Source organism: Stigmatopora argus, chromosome 15 (genome assembly GCF_051989625.1).
Source record: "Stigmatopora argus isolate UIUO_Sarg chromosome 15, RoL_Sarg_1.0, whole genome shotgun sequence".
Lineage (NCBI taxonomy): Eukaryota > Metazoa > Chordata > Actinopteri > Syngnathiformes > Syngnathidae > Stigmatopora > Stigmatopora argus.
This window is the reverse complement of record NC_135401.1, coordinates 12,807,095-12,833,954: the sequence shown is the minus strand read 5'-3', so window position 1 is coordinate 12,833,954 and position 26,860 is coordinate 12,807,095. Positions and strand designations below refer to the sequence as shown.

The 26,860-nt window shown below is 40.7% G+C and overlaps 1 protein-coding gene and 1 non-coding gene across 3 annotated transcripts; one reads left to right on the top strand and one right to left on the bottom strand.

The window, feature by feature from the left end:
* Positions 1–5,848: 5,848 nt before the first annotated feature.
* trnal-cag (transfer RNA leucine (anticodon CAG)) lies at positions 5,849–5,931 on the top strand. The gene has a single exon. It is a non-coding gene; the product is annotated as a tRNA-Leu (tRNA).
* A 1,277-nt stretch (positions 5,932–7,208) lies between these two features.
* On the bottom strand, positions 7,209–18,323 carry LOC144090029 (guanine nucleotide-binding protein G(I)/G(S)/G(O) subunit gamma-2). Of its 2 annotated transcripts, XM_077621322.1 has the most exons (5): positions 18,190–18,323; positions 17,106–17,187; positions 9,923–9,995; positions 8,226–8,321; positions 7,209–7,572 (listed from the first exon to the last, which is right to left on the bottom strand). In XM_077621322.1, the coding sequence occupies exons 4-5, from the start codon at positions 8,310–8,312 to the stop codon at positions 7,444–7,446; spliced, it is 216 nt and encodes a 71-aa protein (XP_077477448.1). In that variant the 5' UTR covers positions 8,313–8,321; positions 9,923–9,995; positions 17,106–17,187; positions 18,190–18,323; the 3' UTR covers positions 7,209–7,443. The 2 variants fall into 2 exon arrangements, with proteins under 2 accessions (XP_077477448.1, XP_077477449.1); XM_077621323.1 differs by lacking the exons at positions 17,106–17,187; positions 18,190–18,323 and adding an exon at positions 12,085–13,839.
* Between the last annotated feature and the right edge of the window lie 8,537 nt (positions 18,324–26,860).

Sequence of the window (26,860 nt, the reverse complement as noted above, 5' to 3'; positions counted from 1 at the left end):
CCAGATTTCCCCCTTATCTAAGCTTGTTCTTGCCAATTGTTATCTCCGTAACATTTAGGTGCATTAACCCCATAATAGCAATGCTGTAAGTTTTAAGCTAAAGTTCTCTTAATTTGTATGCCCTTAAAGCAATAGAAAGCAACGTCATTTGGTTGTATTAATTTGATCAATGCTTATCCAATCCGTAATATCAACATGCCCCACGCCCAAGCATATTTCACCCGCTCAGGACAAACAGGGAATGTTCTTCTGTGCACTTGAAAAACACCCCATGTTTCTCAGTCCCAGGGAAATTATGCCTATCCTACATCAAATATTTTATCTACCCCAGCCAGGTACAATTTACCTAATAATTTGGACAAATTCCATTAATTTTCTCATGCCATTTCTGCATTGTTAATTTCATGTCTGATCTCTTTGACAACCAAATAACTCTTAATACCTAAGACATAATTTGCAAATCACCTCATACTATGTTTACTTAAGATAAGAGCTATTTCCTATAGCTCTCTGTTACCACAATCAAAATCTACAATAATTAAATTAGAGAAATCAACCTTTTACTAGGCATTTCCTTATTACAATTTTCAATGTTTAATATAGGACCCACAAATTGTCACCAATATGCCATAATATTGTATTTTTTTTCCCCATTCATTTTTCTTTAACCAGCCAACCTCCTATATTAAAGTATTTTGAACAATTCAACCATTAAAAAACAGTATTAATATTCTTTTATCCTCCAAAAACTAGCACTCTTTAATTAAGAGCCCTTTGAAATCCACAAATTGGTCAAAAATGGCTATTTTGCTCTATTCCCAATTCCAAAGCTTTTACCAAATCAATCTTTGCCAAACAGATTTTCTATCACCTCGAAAAACATTCCTGATTAAATCCAAAGAATAAATGCGAAGGTAATTGCGGAAACCCTGCTTCTTTTATTATGAAATGTTTAACGGAAGCACGCTCTTAGCCGCTAACTGTGACCTTCACGCTCGCTGCGAAGCAGCATTCTTATCTTGTTGACATTCCTAAGCGCTCTCGTTTTCTTTTTGTGCACAATGCTTCCCCTCCGGTGCACAGTTATAACGCTTTTTAGAGAAGACTAAATTAATTCCTCTCCCGATATCCAACTATATCACAATATTTTGCCAAGACCCCATAATCACAATATGCTGCAAGCATGACTATATCATAGCAAAACCCATTTCTGCCCTCAAGTTTGCTTCAGCACCCCCAAGGCCAATTATTGTAATGTCTTCACGGAAGGGGTCCCAAAAAAATTTAGTCGCTTGTGCGGTCCACGCGCATACTGAATGCCTAACACCGCCAAATCAGTCGCCCCGCGGCCCACATGTTTCTCCGCGTTCAAATCAGCAGCCACACCAAAACAGAGCGCTTCCCCCGCAGTCGACGCATTATTTGGCAAGTTTAGAGTATGACAAAAAATGCAGGTTTGGCAACCCTGCTAAACATTTAATTGGCCGTTTTGCATTTCTTTTCGTCTGTTAACCAAAATATTCCCGCTAGCGGACAGGATCAAAACCAGGATGAGCTGCAATAAGCCATTTCATTCTTCAACATCACACAAAAATTCCAATTGAGTTCCATTCACAAAAAAATGTGATCTCTGGTTTAACCCAATCAAATGGCAGTGTTTCCATTAAATTTAGCTCGACCTCCCCATATTCAAAATCCTCATTCAAATCATTTTGAGCAGGCATGCCTTGTTTTTAGAGACCCTCTTGTCCAGGCAATCACGCGATATATGCCCCAATTTTCCACAAACCCAGCACATAGCATTTTTGAAAACCCGATTTCTGTTTAACCTCCTTATTTGTTTTTTCAAATCTCTTGGCTAACATTCCTATTCTCTCGCCACCTATCTCGGTAAATATTTTCCCCGTCAGCCGAGGAGGCCGCGCTATTTTTTTTTACACAACTGACCCGTTTTATCACTCTTCTTTCTGTGGAACAAGCCATCTCGCTTGTATCTCCATTCACATATTCCATATAGATATAGATTATCTCTATGCTTAGTGCGTATTTTATCTTGCAGGTTTTAATATTTCATGCATATTTAAGCTGGCCAGCAAACCCATACTCGTTTATCCATACGTTTAGGTGTTTAACCCCTGTAGAGCTTCGATTTTCAACAAACTTTCAATCTTTACGCGGCAGACACTGTTTCGGATCGTCATCCCTAGCCGCTTTGTTATTCGAGCTGCCCATTTTGAAGTTTGAGTTCGCGTGCACTCAGTTATCAGTTAGTTAAATTTCTTTTCCGCCTTTTATTATCGGAACTACACACGTAACACACGTAACACAAATGTATATCCTAGCCTGATATACCGTTGGAGTTATATTTGTACTTTTCACAGTGCAGGACACCCCGAACTGCCCTAACACACGTAACACACCTAACACAAATGTATACCCTAGCCTGATATACCGTCGGAGTTATATTTGTACTTTTCCGGACCACAGTACAGGACACCCCGAACTGCCCTAAGTTTTATAGACTCATGCTCTTTCTCTTTACCCGGTAGAGACTAGTATGCCCAGGGTTTTATTGTCTCATTTCTCAAAATGGACCTACACATGCAATGCCCCTTCGCGCATTTGGCAACCGTCAGCAAATGCAGACATTCATGTGGACTTACCAGAGATGTCCTCAGATGTCTCTTTCAGTAGGATTAGTCGTCAACCGTCGAGAATCCAGGGCGCTCCTTCGAGTAATCCAGCCCGCAAAGGGGATTTAGCTGCCGTGGCCACGGTCTTTCCAGATATCGAACGGAAGCGTCCTGGATTCTGCTTCGGTATCTTGACCACAGGCTCAAAGGACCAAAATGTTGGAATAATCCTTATGTATTTCCAAATTCACAATAAAAGAGGCATCTGAAGTCACATCTTCGTTTAATTCTTGCAAGAAGAGAATACATCCATCCGCGTACCCGGTCAGGATAATTCTAACAACTCCAGGTCTCCCTCGCTAATTTATTCATAAGATTTTAACGCCATGCCCCACAGAAGTCTAAACAACTTTAGAGTCTCATAACAATTTATCACAGTCATCAAAACAATTGTAGGTCTGCCGAATCTTCCCAAGAGAGCTTGTTGTGGACCCATCCTGCGAAGCCAAAACAGTCCACAGTTCCCAAGGGCACTTGTTGTGAACCCATCCTGCCCAAGGCCATTCCCAGTCCTCTTGATGCGAATCACAGTCCTTACTTTTGCAAGAGATACATTGAAATGGCTTTTATTAATTTTAGAAAAGCGTTCAAGCACATATATATATAATAATATTGATACACATCTATAATAATGATAAACCTAACAGTTTCCCTAAAACAACTTTTAATTTTAATTTTATTTTTCCCCTTTTACCCTATAAACTTGCCGATGGCTATTTGGAGAGGGTTGGCTTTTGTAATAATAATAATAATAATAATAATGATAATAATAATCGGACATGGGCCCTGTCGTCATCATCAACAACAAAAAGCCTACTTGTCATCACACCCAGAAACTGAGCATGACGAAATTGGTAGTGCTTCTCCACAAGGTGCGTTTACTCGGCAAAAGAACTAAATAAGTGATAGTTACGGTCACTTACCTCTCACTGTCTTTCACTTACCTTCAGTCAGCTAGTAGGAGGCAGATCACCACCCAAACATCTTTTCATATTACCCCAGAAGGGAATGTGTGTTGTGTTACCGCAAATTTAGAGTTCTGATGAATGTGGGGAAAAACTGTCCTTAAGCCTATTTGTCCGTACTTTGTGGGACCTATAGCGTCTGCCAGAGGGCAGCAGCTGGAACAGATTGTGACCAGGGTGGTATGGGTCCCCTATGATGTTCCTGGCTCTGCTGAGGTAACGAGGGCTGGCAATGTCTTCCAGTGAGAGCAGAGAGCAGCCGACGATCCTCTGGGCAGTGTTAATCACTTTCTGCATGGCCTTTTTGTCTGCCGCCGTGCTTCCAGCGTAACACACTGTGATGCAGTACGCCAGGATGCTCTCTACAGTGGTTCTATAGAAGGTTATCAGAAGCTTGGTGTCCAAGTTGTTCCTCCTAAGTACCCTGAGGAAATGGAGTCATTTCTGAGCCTTCTTCACTACTGCCGTGATGTTTGTAGACCATGAGAGCATGAGAGAAAGAAGGTAGATTATCGCCTTCTGGTGGACAATGACAGGTTTTACGTCTCCCATTATGACAGCTGCGGAGGGGATTTTTTCATCGGCGGAGGGCAGTTTTTCACCGGGATTCGTGTCTAATGTACACCCGTAATTTGCTTCAGTTTTTTGGAACAAAATTTTGCTCGTTATACTCAAATAAATACGGTACAGACGCTCCCCTACTTACGAACATTCGAGTTGCGAACAACGGTACATACGAACATGTCTGCGAATATGGCATATGTCGAAAAATGTTCGGAAAGAGATGCTGTAAGTTCGTAAGTTAGATTTTGTATTGCGCGCCTTTTTCCGAGTAGTGCTTCTTTCCGCTGCTAATACCGACGCTTGGCGCTGTGAGAGCGAGGAGACTCCGCAATGTGTCGAGGACGAGGAGGAGGAAGAAACAACTGTCCCCATGAAGAAATTCGCTCATAGATAAAGCCATCGCACTTTTCGAGGAGCAAGACCCAAATATTGAACGTTGCACAAAGGTTGCAAATCAATTGAATGATGCCATTCAGTGCTACCTCATCATTTATGATGAAAAAAAAGAAGAAAACTGTGCAATCGTCGTTAGATCGCTTCTTTCGGGCAGTTTCTAGTAAATCCTCCAAGGAAGATACTCATCAACCCTCATCTTCTTCTCCTCCTCGACCCTCAACTTCTTCCTACATTGAAGTTACGGAGGAGGAAGTAACTTTTAAAACCCATTCCAGCGACGACGAAGACCCTCTCATGATATAAAATCCTCCTCTTCCTCCTCCTCCTCCATCATCTCCTTAAGCATCGAGTACATCTTCCAAAAGTAAGTTAAACTTCATTTTATTTATCTTATTACGTACATGTAATGTACTTATATTGTACTGTGTGTTACTTATACAAGTCTTAAACATACTTATATGAAACTTCAATATACTTATATAGGCCTTAAACATAAATTATGATACAAAATATAGCTTCTTACGAACAATCGCTCGGAACGTAACTCGTTCGTAAGTAGGGGAGCGTGTGTATATGCTAATAGTGTGTTCTCTAAGGCTCAAATACCACACATGACAATTCTTAATTGATACTGCCAGTCTTGGGGGTTTCAGCTGAAGTCACACATGGAACAGCCTGGATTACCACCAAAGCGGTGTTGAAAATTAATGAATAAAATACCGCCATCGTGTGGCATTTTAGTGTCTAAGAATTAGGTTCATGCGTATAGAGGAGCTTCTATTCGACAATAATTCATTCATTCGTTTAGTCATTTTGTCATTCGAGACGCTCCAAACCAATTTTTTTAAAGGTTTGTTCTAAGGCTCCAAAATGAATTAAGATACCATTCTGCGTTACCTAAACAGCATAGCAAAATATTTTCGGACACATAGCACATTTCAACAAATCTGGGAATACTATGGCTAGAAACAATTCTAAAGGTCGGCATATAGTGTATATAAAGAAAGAGGCTACATGCTAGCTAGCTAACAACGGGTGCTCGCCCTGAACAAGGTATCGAACTCACGACTTTCGGAGAGAAGCCGGAAGTGTTGACATGTACTTTAGCCAACTGGCTCGCTTGTCCAAAATGCTGTTGTTACGTAACAGTACGTCTAAAAATATACACTAATAAGGAAATCTTCAGTTAAGTTTTTTTCTTATAGGCAAACTTCCGTCTTTCAAACAACTGTCAGGATGGCCGAGCGGTCTAAGGCGCTGCGTTCAGGTCGCAGTCTCCCCTGGAGGCGTGGGTTCGAATCCCACTTCTGACATAACTTTTTTTTTTTTTTTTTTATTGACGGAAATCTGAGGGAGATTCTACAAATAGTACTATATGTCACAATATTATAGTAACCTAAGGGGCAATTGTGCATAAATTCAACGACAGGACAAAAAAACCTTATATTGAACTATTCATAAGGTTTAATTTCAATATCAATATTATTTTCTTACAATAGACATCACATTTTTAAAAGATATTTTAAAAAGCTATTTAGTTTTAAAGTATTCAAAGTCTAGAATAAAACATATTTATTTTTGTATTTTTCATTCATTAATATACGTTCTTTCTAAAAAAAACGTAAGATTTTGTATTTTTTTAATTTTACTAGGAATTTTTAAAATTGAGTCTTTGCCAGATTTATCTTTAGTGTTTATGTTTAATATGCTGTATTTTAATTTACTGACATTTCAATTTTTTTTCATTAGACATTCATTAATAATTGTCAGTTTAAATATGATTTTAATTATTTTTTTCTATTTCATACCATAAGATACTGTAATACATTTTATACTTTGCGAATATTACTCTTTTAGTATGTCTCAATTTGACTAATTCAGCATTTTTTTTTATCATTTTCCAGATTAAATATTCATTCTTGATACAGCTGCTTCCATGTCTTTTGTTTTCTGTTCTAGTACTTCAAACAAGATTTATACTTTTTGTATTTGTATTATTTGTTTGGTGACTGTTTTTGTTTAAAAAAAAAGGAAGAGACACTCACTCTACACCACATAACATTTTTTACTCGCATATCATTTTGTTTTTGTACAAAGAGTAGAAAGAAAGTTTGCTTTGGGAAAAGGAGACAGATCAATCACATCTTCGTCAAACAAAATCCTTAGAATTGTTTTCCCCCATGAAGTTACTCACCACTGAATGTCGAGAAGAAATTCACACCGAGTTTTTTCAAAAACATTCCATTGAAAGGCTGTCGCTAACTTTACAGGTAAGTGGGGAAATACTAAACTGGAAAATAAACCACATAGAGTAATAGAAAGATATATCCAGGTAAGGGGAACCACTTAAATCATGGTTTAGGGGAAGCGAAGTTTAGTTTGCAGTCCTACTGTGTGCCACTGTAGCGCACTCACACTTCTAAACAAAAACCACGAAAATGTAACTAGTTCTGTACACGTCACAGCTTGAAGAGTCGTCCATCCTCATCATCATCCTCATCATCATCATCATCATCATCATCATCATCATCATCATCATCATCATCATCATCATCATCACCATCATCATCAATATCATTATCAGCAGCATCAGCATCATCATCATCATCATCATCATCATCATCATCATCATCATCATCATCATCATCATCATCAAAACGCCGACCTCAACATGCTTCACCCCGAAAAAAGCACACCTTCGACGCTTCCCATCCATAGATGATCTTCGAAGGTTTTGACATTTTTTTCCCCACCAATGTCTGCATTCTGAACTTTAAAAGCTTCGCCTTTGTTCATGTATTCCCAATCATTTTTGTATTTTTTTTTTACAAGATGGCGCAGAAGAACTTCTTCTCCCTGAAGGGGTTCTCCGAAGCGGGAACCGGCGACATCAGTGGATCCTCTTTGGCGTGCGCTTCGCAGTAGGACATCAGGTCTGCCGCTGCTTTCGACACCTGATATTGCACAAGAACGTTATGAGACCAAAAGGATGAGGTTATCGGACAGGCAATTCAGACAGTTGTTTGGTTCCTAGTCAATTAAGGACACCCTGAGGGTTGCCAAAAATCTCTGCACAGAAATGACAATAATTGGCTATTTTAGATAGCACCACAGTAGCAAACTCCGCCTTTTTAAAATCTATCCTCAATTGGGTCGCGGGGGGTGCTGGCGCCTATTCCAGCTGACTTCAGGCCAGAGGTGGGGGACACTGAATTGTTGGCCAGCCAATCGCAGAGCACAAGGAGACAAACAACCATTACCACTCATACTAAGGAGCAATTTTAGAGTGTCCAATCAGCCTACCATGGATGTCTTTGGAATGTGGGAGGAAACCGGAGTACCCGGAAAAAAAACCCACGCACACCCAGGGAGAACATGCAAACTCCTCACAGGTGGACCGACCTGGATTTGAACCCAGGTCGCACACTGTGAGGCCGACACGCTAACCACTCAGCCGCCGAGCTGCCAAATAATGATTAGTAATAATATACTTTGTATATTATTTGAACCTGGCATCCACATATGTGGACATCACATTTGGACTCATGTAGGCGGCATTTGTTTATATTAACAATGTATGTATGTAAATATGAATCTTGTGTCTCACCTTTATCCTATCGATGTTGGCCTCCATCTTGAGCTGCTCCACCAGCTTCCTGGCTTGCGCAATGCTGGCCGTGTTATTGCTCGCCATGGGCACAATCTGCGGGGGGTCGGGGGGACAGAACTTGGTCACATAACAGGATCGTCACACATGGCGTGCGGCGCACCCACACGCGCGCAATGATCACACACATGCGACCATTTTATTTATGGCCTCAGTTGCTAGGCAGCTGGAGGCGGGAGATTGGATGGGGGGAGGTAGGTTTGTATGGGGTTCAACTCCCTCTCAAATAGATCATTGTAGAGAAAGTTTCCATGTCGTGAACTTGACACAAGTTGATGTACATTTTCATGAGTCGCTATCCAATCATCTTTGCAGGATTTATTCGTTGGCCGATTAATCACTGATTATTTTTGAAATTCGTCGACTACTATTTGGCACACAGAGCAAATTTCATGTTTTACTGTTAGAGTGCTTTGGCCTTGGCAGATAAGTGGTTAGCGCATCGGCCTCACAGTTCTGGGTTCGATCCCAGGTGAGTCCTCACTGTGTGGAGTGTGCGTGTTCTTCCCGGGCTTGTGTGGGGTTTCTGCGGGTCCTCCGGTTTCCGCCCACATTCCAAAAACATACAGGATCAACAGGCTGAACACTCTAAATGGCCCCTATATATGAGTGAGTGTGAATGGTTGTCCGTCTCTGCGTGCCCTGCGATTGACTGGCCACTAATTCAGGGTGTCCCCCACATGGTGCCCAATGTCCACTGGGATAGGCTCCAGCACCCCCCGCGACTCTTGTGAGGATAAACGGTTCGGAAAATGAATGAATGAATATTTTCCCTTTTCTTTGTATATAAAAGACTGCTCAATTATTTAAAACAATATACATTTTTGTTTTTTTTCCTTATTTTTGTTGTTTAAATTTGAGGATTAATCTCAATAAAGAATAAATGAAAATAAATAAATGGAAAAAATTTGCTCGGCTCTAAAACGAGGTTTGGACAATCTTTGGGTCAACTAGATATCTCTTAATTCGATAATTATATGGTTACCACTGTCAATGGCACAAATCATGACCATTCTTCCAGATGCTCCTATTCAAAATGATTTGGACATCTAGCACCATAAGTGGGAGAAATATTTATTTAATTCATGTTGTGGTATTAGTCCTACACTATATTGAAAGCACCCATGAATCCATTGGCTACCATCAATGGCTACAAAAGTCCAATCCTTCGCATTTATTCATTTTCAATACTGCTCATTCTGGTTCTGCTCAATGGATCCCACACCAAAGTCCAGCAAGTGAACCACTACATCATCAGGTGGCAATACTTGGCAATGAATACTACTTTTACAATGTCATATATACAGCAATAGTTGGACTTCCCGTTAATGTATTATTCCGAAAGGCATCCCCACTTTTGGAAACTTTGTGAAAATGGTTTGGAGGTTTACTTCCAGAGCACAACTGATAAGTCGCAGTCATCGTTTGTATCATTCTTTCAAAACAGGCCAGCGCTTTCAGGTTTCTGGGCTGTCGGCACTAAACTAGGACTTTATTAACCCTCGAAGTGAAGTTGTCTGAGACGATAAAAGCTCACGAGAGGACTCAATTAGGGCTGAATAGCTAATTGTGGCAATTTTGTTCCCAAAGTGAAGCCAACTTCTTTTCGGGAACAAAACTGTTCCATAATTGTTTACCTGGTTCGCTCACGGCGCACTCCTCCTCAGTCACTGTCTGCAGCTCAAGTCAGTGTTCAGAGCTCACACCACTCTGTATTCAAGAGAAGTAAAACATTTAAAAACAGGTATAAATGCATCTAGCTCCAACCAACCCATAAAACTCCATGATTCTTGAACCTTGAAGGGAATGTTTCTGGGGTCAGAGTTTATGAAGGTGTGACATGCTAGAGTGTTAGATTTATTGGTGATCGCGTGTTGAGGATGTGCGGCTGGTTTGGATTGGATGTGTGTCGATGTTCGATTGTTGATGCCTTGATCCACATGGCAAGTGTGACGTGTTAAAGTGTATGTCGGTGTTCGATTATTGATGCCTTGTTGCACATAGCTTGAAACACAAAAGATTTTCCTCATAACAGTAGAGTTGGATTGAAGACGCAACAACGAATCACTGTTCTGATTATTTCTCCCTGTGTTTCAAGGTATGCTGGTTGTTGTAGAGGCCGGTTGAGTTTGTGGTTTGCAATATACACTGTTTAGCGTGTGAGAAAGAAGATAGTGTTCAGTAATGTTTATTTACTTTTGAATTGCGAGCGTGAATGTGCGAGTCTCGGGTCATGCACATGGATATAACATTAAGCACGCTACCTTCGGGCGCCATTATCCTGTAGAGTGTCTATGACTGTCATAGCAAGGAAGTTATGTTATTGATATTTCATTATTTGCCCTGTTGAATAGTTGAGAAGGACTTCTCGAAGTTGTAAAAAGAAAAGATAAAACAAGTTATGACCGTATATTGAACGGGTGTAATTGTACATTATGTTTTGGGTTCTAACGTGTTGCTTATATATATATATATATATATATATATATATATATATATATATATATATATATATATATATATATATATATATATATATATATATATATATATATATATATATATATATATATATATATATATATATATATGGGTGTAATTGTATATAATGGGTTTTTGTGTTGATAAATATAACAGTAAAGTTGGATTGAAGAAGCAACAACGAATCACTGTTCTGATTATTTCTCCCTGTTTCAAGATAAAATGCATGGTGCAACAAAGGCTCCTAAATTTGAACCAAATCTTTCTCTGTGTGACCCACACACTTTAGGTTGCACACCCCTGGATTATGTGGCTCATCCTACTTTCCCTGGGCCTTGGTGCATCATTGACTGCAGTCACGTGACCCTCGCTGTCTGCCGCTTCTGACAAATGGACCAATTACTCTGCATGAGTAGATCTGCAGAGGAAGGGAATTCCGCTTGTCGTAACTCTGCCATTGATGCGGTGTGGCAGAAAAGCATCCGTTTGCAAAAAAAAAAATGCCTGCCGGAAGCGCCAAACAGCAAAATTAACCTTCTCATCAAAGAAGTCAAGCCTTCTTGCAGTACAATGGGAAGAAGGTGTGGAAAATTTAGCATCTTTCTGAAGAGCTTGCCCACACACAGGAAACACACAAATTGTTGTTTGACAAACGCCAGAGTGCACACGAGCGCCAACCCGTAACTGTTTCTGTTCAAGAAACATTAAAGCAGTTTTAACAATAAAGAGATTGTTGATCTACCAAACAAGCTGAAACAGTGTGGGGTTCTTTTCGTAGTTGCAAAGTCACACCAGTCTAACACCGTCTTTTGAGTGCTGACATCCCGTTTTAGTGAAAGTAGATTAGATGTGTTGCTGTGCGATCAGGTGAAAACCATATTTAGAGAAAAGCTGGGTCATATTGGTCAATGGCAGCCAATGAGTTATGAGAAGAAAGTTATAACTAAAGCTTTCTGTTTACAAATTTAAGCAAAATGTATAGAAATTACATTTATAGAGTATAGACTTAGAAAGAAATATACATGAACGATGTCTAAGCAGAATTACCACAATTACTTTTGAATCGTAAATTGATTATGGGTTAAACATTCATCTTTTAATAAGTAATTTATCCTCATAAGTGTTGCGGGGGGTGCTGGAGCCTATCCCAGCTAACTCCGTGCACCAGGCGGGAAACACCCTAAATCGGTGGGGAGCCAATCGTAGGGAACAAGGCGACGTACAACTTTTCACGCTGACACTCATACCTAGGGGCAATTTAGAGTGTTTAATCACCCTACCCTGCATGTCTTTGGGATGTGGGAGGAAACCAGAGTACCTGGAGAAAATCAACCCAAGCCCAAGGAGAAGCCTCGTGGTGTAGAGGTTCACTCAGCAGAAAAGTCATTTGAATGAGAATGAGAAGTGAGAAGGACAGACATGAAAGATGAGGTAAAGTCAGATTTGTGCATATTCCAGTGACATTTATTGAGATGTTTTATTCATAGATATTAATCATTAAATTGTCTTGTGACTAGAACATTTATGGGTAGTAGACATGCACCTGCTTATGGCAGGTGTGATACTGGTGTGTGCCCATAGCGAGCAAGTATGATGTTGCTCACACTGGTCCTCAGTGTGTTATATCATTGTCTGCCCAGTCAAAATTGAACATCTAGAGACCTCAATAGCAACCTAATCTCATCGCATTTTGTGAACTGCTTTATCCTCATTAGGGTCACGGGGGCTGCTGGAGCCTATCTCGGCTGACTCCGGGCCAGAGGCGGGGTCAATAGCAACCAAACAGTTAAATGAGACCCCTTTAAAGGACTAAAACTTTGAGCAAGCATCTTTCACAAAATGTGTTTTCTTTCCTTTTAAGTAATGAGAACCAGAACAACTAGTTTGATGCACGAAATTCAGCATTTCTGCCCCAACAATCACATATGTGGAGCGAACCCAAGTGATTGGCAGAGGGGAAGGGCAGACAACAGCTGGTGGAAAAGGAAACTTATTAGAAAAGATTCAAAATAAAACACAATTTAAGTAACGAACAAAACTAAATGCCAAAGCAAAACACAGAAGAGAAAATGACCAATGATCAAAAGTTTTTTTTTTAGTTGAACAAGCTTAGATGATCCTTCTAGTTTATCATTAACCATTACACGTAGATGAAAATGATCTTGCATCACTTTTTAAAAGTATTTAATTTGTTTTTTAGGATGATCTGGCATCACGAGTGTGACGTTACTGGACTTGATATAGGTGCGGCGTCCTTGCTCAAGGCCAGAAGTTTGTACTGGATTACATGTCATAAGTCACTCGGCCAGTGTTGCGTTACAAAGCAACGCAAGACGATATCATCTTATCATCACTTTTGTCATCCTGTCACACTTCACTTCCTAGCTTCGACCTTCACTGTAGGTCTCTGTGTTGTTCAGTGTATGTTGTCTTGAATACCGGTGCCATTTTGCCCAATATATTGTGTTGTCCAAGCCGTTTTGGCTTCCATTGACAGTGATAAATAAGGAATGGCATAGGCCCAATCCGATTGGATGGGACATACGTTTGCTATTCTTGCGAGCAAAAATAACAGATGTCAACTTCATCTTTGTCACAGTATGGTGTCTGTCAGAATTGACTCACCGAGAACTAATCCTCTTCAAAGGAATTGACCATTATTTTCATAGATCCTGAATCATATAGAAAGGTTCTTGACCTATAAATGGTCCAATGGTTCTCGCATTGGTCGGCATTAACAGCAAAAGGTGAACAGATTTAAAAATGAGCTATTTTTATATTAATCATACAGTGTTCATTCATTCATTCATTCATATTCTGTACGGCACATCCGTAAGGGTTGCGGGGGTTTCTGGAGTCTATCCCAGCTGACTTCGGGCAAAAGGCAGACTACACTCTAGACTGGTTGTCAGTCACCCGTAGGGCACACAGAGAGATAGACGACCATTCGCACAGACAACCATACCACCACTAGTGCGAATCAAGCCTGCGCTTGCCCGTACTAAAGTCAGGCAAGTAAACCACCAATTCTGTAATATTATCATTGGAAGGGCTGTTAGCAATTGAATGGTCTGTATAACATTCATTCATATATATATATATATATATATATATATATATATATATATATATATATATATATATATACATATATATATATATATATATATATATATATATATATATATATATATATATTTCTGAACCGCTTTATCATCATTAGGGTCGCGGGGGGTGCTGGAGCCTATCCCAGCTGACTCCGGGCCAGAGGCGGGGGACACCCTGAATCGGTGGCCAGCCAATCGCAGGGCACAAGGAGACGGACAACCATGCACACTCACACCCATACCTTGGGGCAATTTAGAGTGTCTAATCAGCCTACCATGCATGTTTTTTGCATGTGGGAGGAAACAGGAGTACCAGGAAGAAACTCACGGAAGCCCGGGGAGAACACACAGGTGGACCGATCTGGATTTCAACCCAGGACCCCAGAGCTGTGAGGCCGACGCGGTAACTACTCACCCACCGGGCCGTGTATGTATATATATATACATATATCTTTTAAAAAACGGAAAGAAATATGGTGACCCCACAGCCAAGTGGTTGGCGCGTGGGATTCTGATGTCTATAGTCCCTGATCTTTCATTGAACACCAGAGAAACTGAACTTCATTTTTTTAAAACCAGAAAACATAAAGTCAATGCTCATGATTTCATGGGCCACACAAAATGATGTAGCAGTCCGGATCTCGCCCGCTAGCCTTGAGTTTGATACCTGGCACAGGTGCTTTAGGGCTTTCTCCCGCTGCCTCGCAGTTGGCCCACCACTACCCGTCTTCATTCCATTAGTCCGGACATCTGCGACACCCCTAGCAAGTCCTTCCCATTCTGCCATCGTATACAGTTTAGTGTGTGTGTTTATGTGTCTCGGACGGTAGTCGACGTCCCACCAGGATGAGCGGGGTGTGTGGTGGGGGAGGGATGTTGGCAGGAGGCAGTGGCCCAGGAAATGATGCATCTCCTGGGAGTTGAGGAGGCAGCAGGGGGAAGGCTTTTGCTCCAGGGAGTGCAAATGTGCTCTCTTATGTTTAGCAGATCAAACAAGAGCATCCCGCTATATCTCCTCTGTTGGATTCAAAGAGCGGCGGGCAATCATGAACAGCCCTGTCAGCGTGAAATGTTGATAAGAAAAAATTAGGCTAACACACTGAAGGGTTAAAACCTTGAAGTCGCACATTACGTAATAGCACAGCGGTAAATGGGGTAGAAACAATGCATGAGAGCGGCAACTACCGAGCACTAGATGCAAGTCGAGGCGTAGTACTTTTACATTTCCAAGGTAGAATCATTTCCACTGAAAAGATATGATGGCAGTTCCTGGGCTAAAGTAGGACTTGAAACTGTTTGGCTTAGATTGCATTGGAGATAAACATTAGTCTTCTCTGGAACCATTCAGCCAGCCAAGAATAACAGTGTCAGACTTCTGAGCTGTTAGCAATATGACAAACATCCGGCCTTGTTTGGATTGTGCTGAGAGTGCGGGGAGGGTTCTGCTAAGACTCTGGAGTTCAGAGAATGATCTTTCTGTAAAATGTTGACAAATGGGTAGGTTTGAAACTGCCAAAAAATACAACTCCGGTTTGGTGACAAATGATTTAACATAAAGAAAATCTCTGTTTTTTTCTGGGATTTTTTTCTTTCTGTAGTAATTTCTTAAGGAGGGCAGCCTGGCGGCTGACTGGTTAGCGTAGATTGGGCAAAATATTCCACAAAGGGCCGCAGTGGGTGTGGCTTTTCATTCCAACCCATAGAGAGGGCACCTTTTCACCAATCAGGTGTCCTACAAGTGCAATCAGTGGATTGCAGTCAGGTGCTTCTTGTTTTCTACAGAAATCTCATTGGCTAAACTGTCTGTGCTGGATCAGTTGGAACAAAAACCTGCACCCACATCGGCCCTCGAGAACCAACCCATCCCGGGGTTAGCGTGTCGACCTCACAGTGGGGGTCCTGGGTTCAAATCAGGGTGTGGCCTGCCCCTTAAAAATTGACATTCTCCCCTGTCCACACAAAAAATGCAGATAGGGCACTCACACAACACCACAGGCAAAAATAAATACAAAAAACGTTAAAAAAAAGAAAAAAGGAGATTTCAAATTGCATTAAACAAGTGGTCCAGTAAGCACAGTATGAACTGTGCTATGGAGCCCGGCCCAGTGTTGCCAGATTGGGCTATCTACTTTCAAGGACTTGGGAAGAGAAGCATGCATTGGTTGGGTTGATAAAAATCGGCCTTGATTTGAAATGAACCGTTTTAAATAATTTTAACAGTAAAACTTTCATATCGGGTGGCCCGGTGGGTGAGTGGTTAGTGCGTCGGCCTCACAATGGGGAGACCTGGGTTCAAATCCAGATTCGGATCTTTCATTGTGGTATTTGCATGTTCTCCTCAGGCCTGTGTGGGTGTTCTCCGGGTACTTCAATTTCCTCCCACATTCCAAAGACATGCATAGTAGGCTGATTGGACGCTCTAAATTACCCCTAGCTAAGGGTGTAACTGTGTATGGTTGTCCGTTTCCTTGTGCCCTCCGATCGGCTGGCCACCGATTCAGGGTGTCCCCCGCCTCTAGCCCAGAGTCAGCTGGGATTGGCTCCAGCACCCCCCGCAACCCTAATGACAATAAAATGGTTCAGAAAATGAGATGAGATATTTACACCCAAACTGTTTGAAGCAAAAAATAAACATTAAAGGGGGGTTTTCCGAAAAATAAATCCCCGTAAACACAACTGATTAGTGTGAGGAATTCTACATGTGAAGATGCAAAAGTGAATGCAAGTTTAAATTTGGCAATGTAGTATGCGCCAAGTGTGTTGGTGTCAGTACCACTAAATCTTGATTCCTGCTTACAACTCTTGCTCCAGTACTTTCTTTTCCGTTCCATGTCATGAATGTCCTGAAATGTTCTTCTTTGCTCTAAATGGCTCTTTGTGATGATCGTAGTCAATTGTTGAGGTGACTCCTGACCACTGCTAGGGAAAATACTTGGTTTCATAAGCCATGTTAGGAACTTTCTTGAGATTGTGTATCCTTTTACTGGCAAACTTATATTGGAGCATTACCACAACCAACTTTTCGGGAGTATTTTAAACGGATGCCACTAAAATTCCGAACATTGTGTAAGAAAATGTTATAGGAATGGTTGATTAGGAGTAGCACTTGATTCAAACTTACAGGCAAAACAAAACCTAAAATGTTTTTCTCAATGAAAAGTGGTGACGCTCAGTTGCTGAAAGACTCTTTAGAGCTGGTTGTGAAGAAAAATAACTCTGAGTTGGATCTTACCTGGACAAGACCACTTGAAAGAGTCCCAAAGATTAGAAGAAACATCCAAGATATGTATTTGTTGACTTTCTTAGCTGTTGTCCTGGAAAGATAAAACACATATGAAGCGACAAGGATAAAACCTTAAAAAAAGAGTAGAGCAAAAACAGACTTCAGTTTTTTGTTTTTTTTTACTTTTTGTGTAAAGATCTTTGAAAGACCCCAGTAAAGGGTGAACTTGAATTTGAGTCACACCCAAATTGGTCTATCCCTAGAACCCCTGATCTTTAGACCAGTGGTTTTGGTCTTGGTTTGTTGTTCTTTGAGCCAAATTGTGGCTTTAGTGACTCAGTTCCATAAAAACTTATTTGTTTACTGCTGTGTTTGAATTGTGATCCCGACTGCTATGCGCCTGTCAAACAAGCTCATCAAAAGCAAAAATCAACATTTGTGAAGAGTGAAAAAATGCATCTTGCAAACAAAAAACAGGTCATAGCCTTCATCTCCACATAGTCCTTCCAAGCTTATTAGCCCACAAGCCAGTTTAAACCCTGACAAACGCGCTTTCTCAGCCACTCCAGAGGGATCATCGATCCCCTCAACAATTCCCTTGTCATCCCGGTCTTATTTGTCGCTCTGATATTTTGCAACACTTGTTAACCTGCCGTGTTTTGTCTTGCCGGCGCCTCAGTGGCCTTGAGACATTGAATTCCAAACAGGCCATGATTGACTACACAAAGAGGACAACAGATTTATCTTAAGCACAACATGCTGCGTACAATTTTCTTGGGTATGCTTGATGAAAAAAAGCAGACCCTCCCCCCTCAAACCCTTTCTCCTCTGACCACGACATGACGCTCGAAGAAGGAAAACAGTTCAGAACGATGCAAGCTTTACCAACAGACCCACCCTCTTTTCATCATTGAAAATCTGGCAACCGGGCAAAGGGAATTTTTCATTCCACGAGCAGGGAGTGAGAAAGATTCCTGATTGTAAACCTACCGGCAGCATCACAATCAATCAAGTGAGAGCACACACTATGCTATTTAACAATGTTATGAGAGATCATTTAAAAAAAATATTTTCTTTTTTTTAAAAGACATACCTTTCTTATGCGTAGAGCCAAAACACATCCAGTTGAGCTTACATCTATGGTGTCCTGCTCTTCCCTGGCAAAGATCCCCCCGCTTCCCTCGCTCTCCTCGCCTGCCGCTCCCACAGTCTCCACCCTCCAGCCAGGCTGCAAGAATATACCCCCCCGCCCCATCTTCCTCCCCTTTCGTTTCTCTCTCCGTCTGCCATTTTCCACACGCTAAGCCCATCCTCACACACTGAACTTAATAAGTGGTAACCTATGTTGAAAAATTTCCAACAAGATTTGGGGCTTGTCAACATCCAGTTTGGCACATCCCCGTCTCAAAACCCAGAGTCGTCACAAATATATACAACCCCCTCTCTTTTGTGAAACATAGAGGATATTCGGTTTTGTTCTGGGTCTGCCCTGTTACCCTGATTAAGAACATGATACCATATGGATTAGTGGTGTTCCAATCACGTATTTTTACGATTTGTCACCTGATTTACGGGATCTGTCAATAGCGGCTCCAATCTGATATGTCAGGAACCTATTAAAAGTGGGGAGGGGGTTAGGCATCCAAATGTTAAAATATTTTGATTCCATACAAATTAATCATTTGTTTTACTGTGTTTTTTTAAGTATGTAAATGTTTACTGTTTGCTAGTAGGTATTCATATGTGAGGAATTTTGTGATCTTTTTTCATGATTTAGGCCTATTAAGCAATTTGACTTGACATTACCACTCTTGCATGATGCTATCTCACATTAGCTTCCTGTGACAGAACTTTCTCCAAACTGCGTTGTATATTTCCGCTTCTGCTGTTTGCAGCTGGATTTCCGCTTTGTTGTGTCGTGTAATAAATATTTTGGTAATATTTTGGGCATCTGGATTATTTAGTTGCTTTTTCGTCCCACTACAATAAAAATCCACTTCAAAAACATATTTTTTTCACCTGATTACGATCTTCCGATCAGGTAATCAAATCAGTAATTGAATCTCTAAATGATAATATTAGTATTATTATATTTGCAGATACGATTTGATGCAATGGCCTTCAATGGATATTTAACTTTATATAGAACATTCTTTTAAATACATGGAAATCCACACAATGAAAATAAACTCCACACATGAAGATCAGGATCTTGGCTCGAACCCTGGAACTCAGAACTGGGAGACCAATACGCTAACCACTCGTCCATGGGAGCACCTATATATAAATGTTCATTAATTCATTCGTTTTCTGAACCGCTGTATCCTCACTATGGTCGTGGGGAGTCCATCCCAGCTGACTTCAGGCCAAAGGGGGGGGGGACACCCTGAAGCCGGTGACCGGCCCATCGCAGAGCACGAGGAGACGGACAACCATTCACTGACACACCTAGAGGCGGAAACCGGAGTACCCAGAGAAAACCCATTTAGGCCCAGGGAGAACATGCAAACTCCCCACAGGTGAACTGACCTGGATTTGAACCAAGGACCTCAAAGCTGTGAGGCTGAGATAATTTCAGAATTATTCTCTCATTTCATCTCATTTTCGGAACTGCCTATCCCAGCTGATAGGCTCCAGCACCCCCCGCGACCCTAATGAGGATAAAGTGGTTCAGAAAATGAGGAGATGAGAGAACAATTCCGAAATTATCTCAACCTGACAGCTCTGGGGTCCTTGGTTCAAATCCAGGTCCACCTGTTTAGAATTATCCATGTTGTGTGGGTTTTCTCTGTTTACTCTGGTTTCCTCCCATATTTTTCCAAAATCATGCTTGGTAGGCTGATTGGAAACTCTAAATTGCCCCTAAATTTAAGTGAATGTGTTGTCCTTCTCCTCATGCTCTGCGATTGGCGGGCCACTAATTCATGGTGTACCCCTCCTCTGGCTCGAAGTCAGCTGAGATAAGATCCAGCACCCCCCGCAACCCCAGTGAGGATAAAGCGTGTTCACTAACATTGATGATGATCATGAGAATGAACATTTATTCAACTAGACCAGGGGTGGGTGCAGGTTTTTCCTTCAACCAATTCAACACAACACTTTAACCAATGAGGTTTTTGCTGAAACAACAAGCACCTGACTGTAATCCACTGATTGCACTTCTAAGATACCAGCCTGGTGGAAAGGTTACCTCTTATAGGTTGGAACGTAAACGCGCACCCACTGCGGCCCTTTCTGGAATAGTTTGCCCACCTCTGGACTAGACAATCCATTTCAAGTAAGTGGGCTGACATTAATTGATCATGTTTCAGTGGCATTTTATCTAAATCAAGAAAAACAAAACAATTGAGACATTTATTTTTATTTCATTGGCTCGTTCCTTAGACAATCAATCTATCAATCCAGATCCCTGTATGATTGCACCCCTAATCAATACTAATATACACTATAAGATGTATGCTAAGTTGGCCTCTCCCTCCCCTGATAGTGCGAACAGCTGTACTCGAATTCAGTCATGCTCCATCCAGCGCTGTCGCCAGGCAACACAGAGAGGGGAAATCCATTCTCTGATTCTCCCAGAGTCGTCACCAATGACAACAACGTCCCCAACCATGCTCCTTGCTTTTGTCTATTTGAATTTGCTTAAGCTGCTTTTGTGATGTTTACATATTCAAAACTGCTTCCCCCTCAAAAATGTAATTAGTTGATTTTTATTGGACTACACATTGTGTGTGTGTGTTTGCGTGTGTGTGTGTGGTAGTGTTAGGAGTCTGTGCGATTGTGTAGCTTGGCTAAATCCCATGAGGCATTGGGGCAGGGCAGCAGCTGCCTGCTTGGATGGATGAGAGGGGCATAGGGAGGGGTCCAGATGGCCACAAATCAGTTTAGTCACGTGTCTGCGTAAGTAAACAGTGCCTGTACGCTTTCACCTTGACTTACGAATTTAATTTGTTCCTCGATCAAGCTTGTGACGCAATTGTAGGTATACGAGTCAAGAAATTAATATTTACATGAATATTTTTATAGTATTTCAAAGCTTAACTTATTGTCTGCCATTGAAGATGAAGGCCAGTCAGATTGATCAGGGTTAGAGTTAGGGTTTTAGTTAATTCATTTTCAGATTCATCATTTTAAGAGGGGCGGCCCGGCGGTTGAGCGGTTAGTGCGTCGGCCTTACAGTGGGGACCTGGGTTCAAATCCAGGTCGGTCCACCTGTGTGGAGTTTGCATGTTCTCCCTGGGCCTGCGTGCGTTTTCTCCGGGTACTCCAGTTTCCTCTCACATTCTAAAGACATGCATGGTAGGCTGATTGCACACTCTAAAATTGCCCCTTCGTATGAGTGTGAGCGTGAATGGTTATTTGTCTCCTTGTGCCCTGCGATTGGCTAGCCACCATTTCAGGGTGTCCCCCGCCTCTGGCCTGAAATCAGCTGGGATAGGCTCCAGCACCCCCCGTGACCCTAGTGAGGATATAAAGCGGTTCAGACAAATGAAATGAGATGAGATCATTTTTAGAAAAAGAAACAAGATATATTGCAATTAACATGAATTGACAAACTAATTATATTTTTACCCTCCCCTGTGACCTACCTGTGCCTTTATTACAACATTTGGAGAAACAAGAAGGCAACATGCCAATGATCAAGCTGGAAGGATAGCATCACGCTAGCATTTTGCTCATGGAGTGCACACAAAATCTAAAATATCTAACAATAAAAAAATTGTGATATTATTCAATGACACTTCAGCTCTAGCCAAATGAAGCCCGCTAACTTAAATTGACTTATAATTCTCAAATTATTACAGAAGGTTTTGCCCACAGATATATGCAACATCTCACTTCCTGAGTGAATCCGTTAAGAGTTTCGATTCGTTCCCACAACCCCTTGCTGCAAATGCTTATGCAGTTACATGAATGGCATATTTGACTCAATTTCCCAAGATTGTAAGAACCTCTTCTAACAATGTTATAGTTGCTACTAGAGGTGAGATCCTAAGCGCGAGCTCGACCCCGACCCAACCCAAAATCCGTCGTCGGGTCGGGTCGGGCCGGGCTTCTCTCCCGCTGAAAAAAAAAAGTATACTAAAACGATGTGTGGTCTCTCTTGCTGACTTAAAAAAATAAAAATAAAAATATGTTTATAAAAAATGTATACTAAAACGATTTGTGGATACTAAACTAAGGAATACTTGTTATAAAATAAATAATTTGGACAAAACAGAGCCAGAGCATGCTCTGCGCACACCACGTTAACGCCGCCCTCTTAATAATCTTCCCCTCCGGAAGTCCCCATCTATTTTGACATTGTATCCCCAATATGGAGGAGTAAGAAGTTAAGGATAAACTAAAGACTGGAGAACTGAAAAGACAAACACGCACCAGTAAGAGTGAGGTGTGGGAAAGCTTCAAATTGATTGTTGAATACGCGACAGAAACTTGCATTGGCTTTATTGAATGTAGTCAATGTGGCGCTTTGCTTTCATAGAAGAGCAAAAAGACTGGCACCTCGATGCTGAGCAGGCATTTGAACAGTTGTACTGGCAAAAATGATGATCGTCAAACATCTATATTATCATATAAAAGATGTAAATGTGTATTCAGTCTTGTCTAACTTAATATGGAGATGTCGACTTACCACCACATTCAGGACTGTCAGATCGGGTGGAAAGTGATCTGTTCCTATGTTGATCCATGTTGTGGATATTGTATTGTACATTTGTGTTTTTGCATTGCAATTGAGGTTTTTGCCTTATCTAAAAGAAAATAAAGGAGCGGTTTCATCTCCTGATTTGCTTTTTAAGATTCACTGCAAACAACTGTCGTACGCAACACTTGTTCACTGTCATGAATCATGCTTCCGAACTTTTGCGGTTGCAAAGTCGAACAGACATAAGTCACATAGATTGTAACTTGATGACTGCCTGTATCTCTGAGTGCAGAGGTCAGATAATCAAAAACAACACCTAGGTTGGGGGTCAGCAACTTGCGCCCTAGTGGCTCCCTCATTCTTTTTAAAAAAAATTTAAAATGGAAAAAGATGGTGGAGGGAAATATGTTATTTCCTCGAATATGGTTTCTGTAGGCAGACAAACATGATATAATTTTTTTTACGTTTTCCAATGCTGTAAAAATGTGTAGAATGAATATAAAAGGAGGAAAGGGGAAAAGAGAAAAAATACTGACAAAAACCGAGAATTCAAAGTATCTTGCACCGAATCATTTGCCTTCATTGCCAATGTGGAAGGATTGCTTGAAAATTCATTTTGTAGCGAGAAGTTAGAGAAAATGAAATCTACTGTTGTGAAAATGCAAATTCATAGAATGAATATCGTGTTGATCTTCTGAAAACTTTTCCCTCTTTTTTTTTTATGCCTGAGGTGTCTGTCATGTGACTGAACCAGTCCACCACATGCATTTTTGTAAAAACGTAAAAATATGACTGTTGGTCAGTTTTGGTGGGCAGGTTGCACCCTGAGCACTCATAGTGGCCTCACCGGCCCTCTAACTGCATTTTTGTCCAAAAAAGTTAGATCAGATCGGTCGGTAATTCTATCGTACATTTGTGTTTCCGTATTGCAATTGAGGTTATCATTTGCGAGACTGTAATGTTGCCTTATCAAAAGGGAAATAAAATAGATAAATAATCTACTGATTTGCTTTTTAGGATTCATTGCACACAAAAGTAGTACGCCACACTCGGACTGCACTGTCAAGAATCATGCTTCAGAAGTTTTGCGGTCGTAAAGTCGAACAGGCCTAACTAGCATAGCTTGTAAGTCGATGAATGCCTGTATCTTGAAGTACAGAGGTCAGATAATCAATAACATTTCGGACAACGCCTCGGCTGGGGGTCAGCAACCCGCGCTCTAGTGGGCCCCTGGTGTTTTTTTTAAATACATTTTTAAAATAGAAAAAGATGGTGGAGGGAAATTTGTTATTTCCTCTAATATGGTGTCTGTAGGCAGAAAAACATGACATAAACATTTTTTACATTTTCCAATGCTGTAAAAATGTGTACAATAAATATAAAATCTCAACTTTTCATTCAACGAACAAAAACACATTTCTATCAGTAGGGTGGGATGCCATGCAGGTGGCTGTAGTAAATAAACTGCTGGCCGTGTGATGGGCTATGGATCTCAAGAGAAAAATAACTGACAAAAATTGAGAAATCAAAGTATCTTGCACCGAATCCTTTGCATTCATTGCCAATGTGGAAGGATTGCTTGAATATTCTCTTTGTAGCGAGAAGTTAGAGAAAATGAAATTTACTGTTGTGAAAATGCGAATGCATTGAATGAATATCGTTTATCGTGTTGATCTTCTGAAAACTTTTCCTTGTTTTTTTCTATGCCTGAGGTGTCTGTCATGTGACTGAACCAGTCCACCACAGGCATTTTTGTAAAAACGTAAAAATGGGACTGTTGGTCAGTTTTGGTGGGCAGGCTGCATCCTAAGCACTCATAGTGGCCTCACCGGTCCTATAACTGCATTTTTGTGCAAAAAAGTTAGATACAGGCAGTTGTCAATTTACCACCACATTCAGGACCGTCAGATCGGTCGGACATTCTATCATACATTTGTGTTTCCGTATTGCAATTGAGGTTATCGTTTGCGAGACTGTAATGTTGCCTTATCAAAAGGGAAATAAAATAGATAAATCATCTACTGATTTGCTTTTTAGGATTCATTGCACACAAAAGTAGTACGCCACACTCGGACTGCACTGTCAAGAATCATGCTTCAGAAGTTTTGCGGTCGTAAAGTCGAACAGGCCTAACTAGCATAGCTTGTAAGTCGATGAATGCCTGCATCTTGAAGTACAGAGGTCAGATAATCAATAACACTTCGGACAACGCCTTGGCTGGGGGTCAACAACCAGCGCTCTAGTGGCCCCCTGGTGTTTTCTTTCAATAAAATTTTAAAATAGAAAAAGATGGTGGAAGGAAATATATTATTTATTCAAGTATATTAATTCAAGTGTGTGACCCAAGTCTAATATTTGAAGTGAAAAACATAGACATGAAAATATGCCAATTTAGGCAATCATGACAAAGCTTCCAATTTTCTCGTTTTTTTAATATTTGTGACATGTTCAGAGTTTATTGTTTTGTCAGCAGGTAACCTAATGGAACAAACATGCTTAGACAGAATTTGTATTTCTATTTATTCCAAATAGTAGGAAATGCAGAGAGTGCAAGTGTTTTAAGCACTGATAATATCCCTAAGGCAAGCGGTCGGGAACTTTCCTAAAAGTCCAACTGTCACATTCTTACATTCTGACACAGAAATGCAGCTAGGGGACTGGTGTGGCTACCTTAAAAACCATTAAAGACACCCCAGGCAAAATAAAAAATAAAAAATATGGAGCAGCAACAACTCATGATTTGGCTTAATGTAACCAATCTGGTGATGACGGAACAATGGTCCATCTGTTGTTGACCTTGGGTTCGAACTTTCAATTTCAGTCAGAATTTTAGTCGGAAATTTATATAATTTTCTCTTAGAAAGAGAAGATTTTTTGATGATTTATGATTGATGTCACATTTAAGGCACAGTTTGTAATGAAAAAACAAACATGGTGGGACAGGCAGCTTAGCTAGTTTCCACTTTCCACTTCATGTATTTTAATCTTCTCCTTTAGCAGGAACATCAAATCAACTGTTTTTAAACAGGGAAATCTAATCTAAAATCCACGTTATTGTCAGAAAACATTTGAATTTGGACTAAATACAAATCACAGTTGTGTCGAAAGTGTTTCTAGGACCTATGTGAAATGTAAGGCATGTGGTCAAGGTGCGGCCTGCGGCCCTCAAAAAGGACCACCTGACACTTAATCACTTTATGACCCCAAAGAGTGCAATTAGGAAACCGGTGGGGCTGCAGTAGTGGTCAGGGTGTGGCCCACCCCTTTATTCCCACCTGTCCACACAAAAAATGCGGACAGGTCACTCACACAACACCACAGGCAAAAATTTAAAAATTTCGACTACTGGAGAAACATTTTACCAAACATTATTTTATCACATCACAAAATGGGGCTGTGAACCGTATGTAATTTCTGATTTGTAGGTAGGTACAAGGTAAAATTCAGCAATAATAAAAACAACAATTCCCCCCAAAATGATATAACACTGAAAAGTGTTAGTTAGGTTTACTAGGTTTTGCCTCATATTCTGCTTTTGAGACCCATCGTAATAGAAATACCTTTCCCATTATGCACTTTGGAAACAGTTCTGGAAAATATTGTCAGAGCTGTAATTTGATGATGAATTTTATAGACCTGTTGTATTTTATTTTGTTTATTGAGGAATAAAAATGCAATTCATTGTCGGCATTGCTTATGCTTACAAGTATTGCAATGGATCTGGAGCTTATCCCAGACTACCATGGGCAGTAAACACACTCACAATCATACCTGAATGATAACAAACGTGCAAAAATATCTTCTATTTGTGTTAAAGGTCAGGTGCACAAGTTTAAGAAGAAGCTAAAGTTAGGCAAAAGACAAAGCACATGTATGCATGCACATAAACACAGGTCTTTACAACTTAAAAATAGGAATTCAAAATGCATTGAATCACAGGTGTCAAAGTGCTGGCCCAGCGCATCATGTTGTGTGGCCCGGGAAAGTAAATCATGAGTGCCGACTTTCTGTTTTAAGATAAAATTTAAGTGAAGAGTATAGATGTAAATTAAATTTCCTAATTGTCCCCCTTTTAAATCAATAATTGTAATTTTTAATTAAAAAAATTGTTCATGGC

Excerpts from the sequence above, each read along its gene's own strand:
- LOC144090029 (XM_077621322.1), bottom strand. The coding sequence starts at position 8,312 with ATGGCGAGCAATAACACGGCCAGCATTGCGCAAGCCAGGAAGCTGGTG. Across the intron at positions 7,573-8,225 it reads CCAACATCGATAGGATAAAG|GTGTCGAAAGCAGCGGCAGA; the intron begins GTGAGACACAAG and ends GTGCAATATCAG.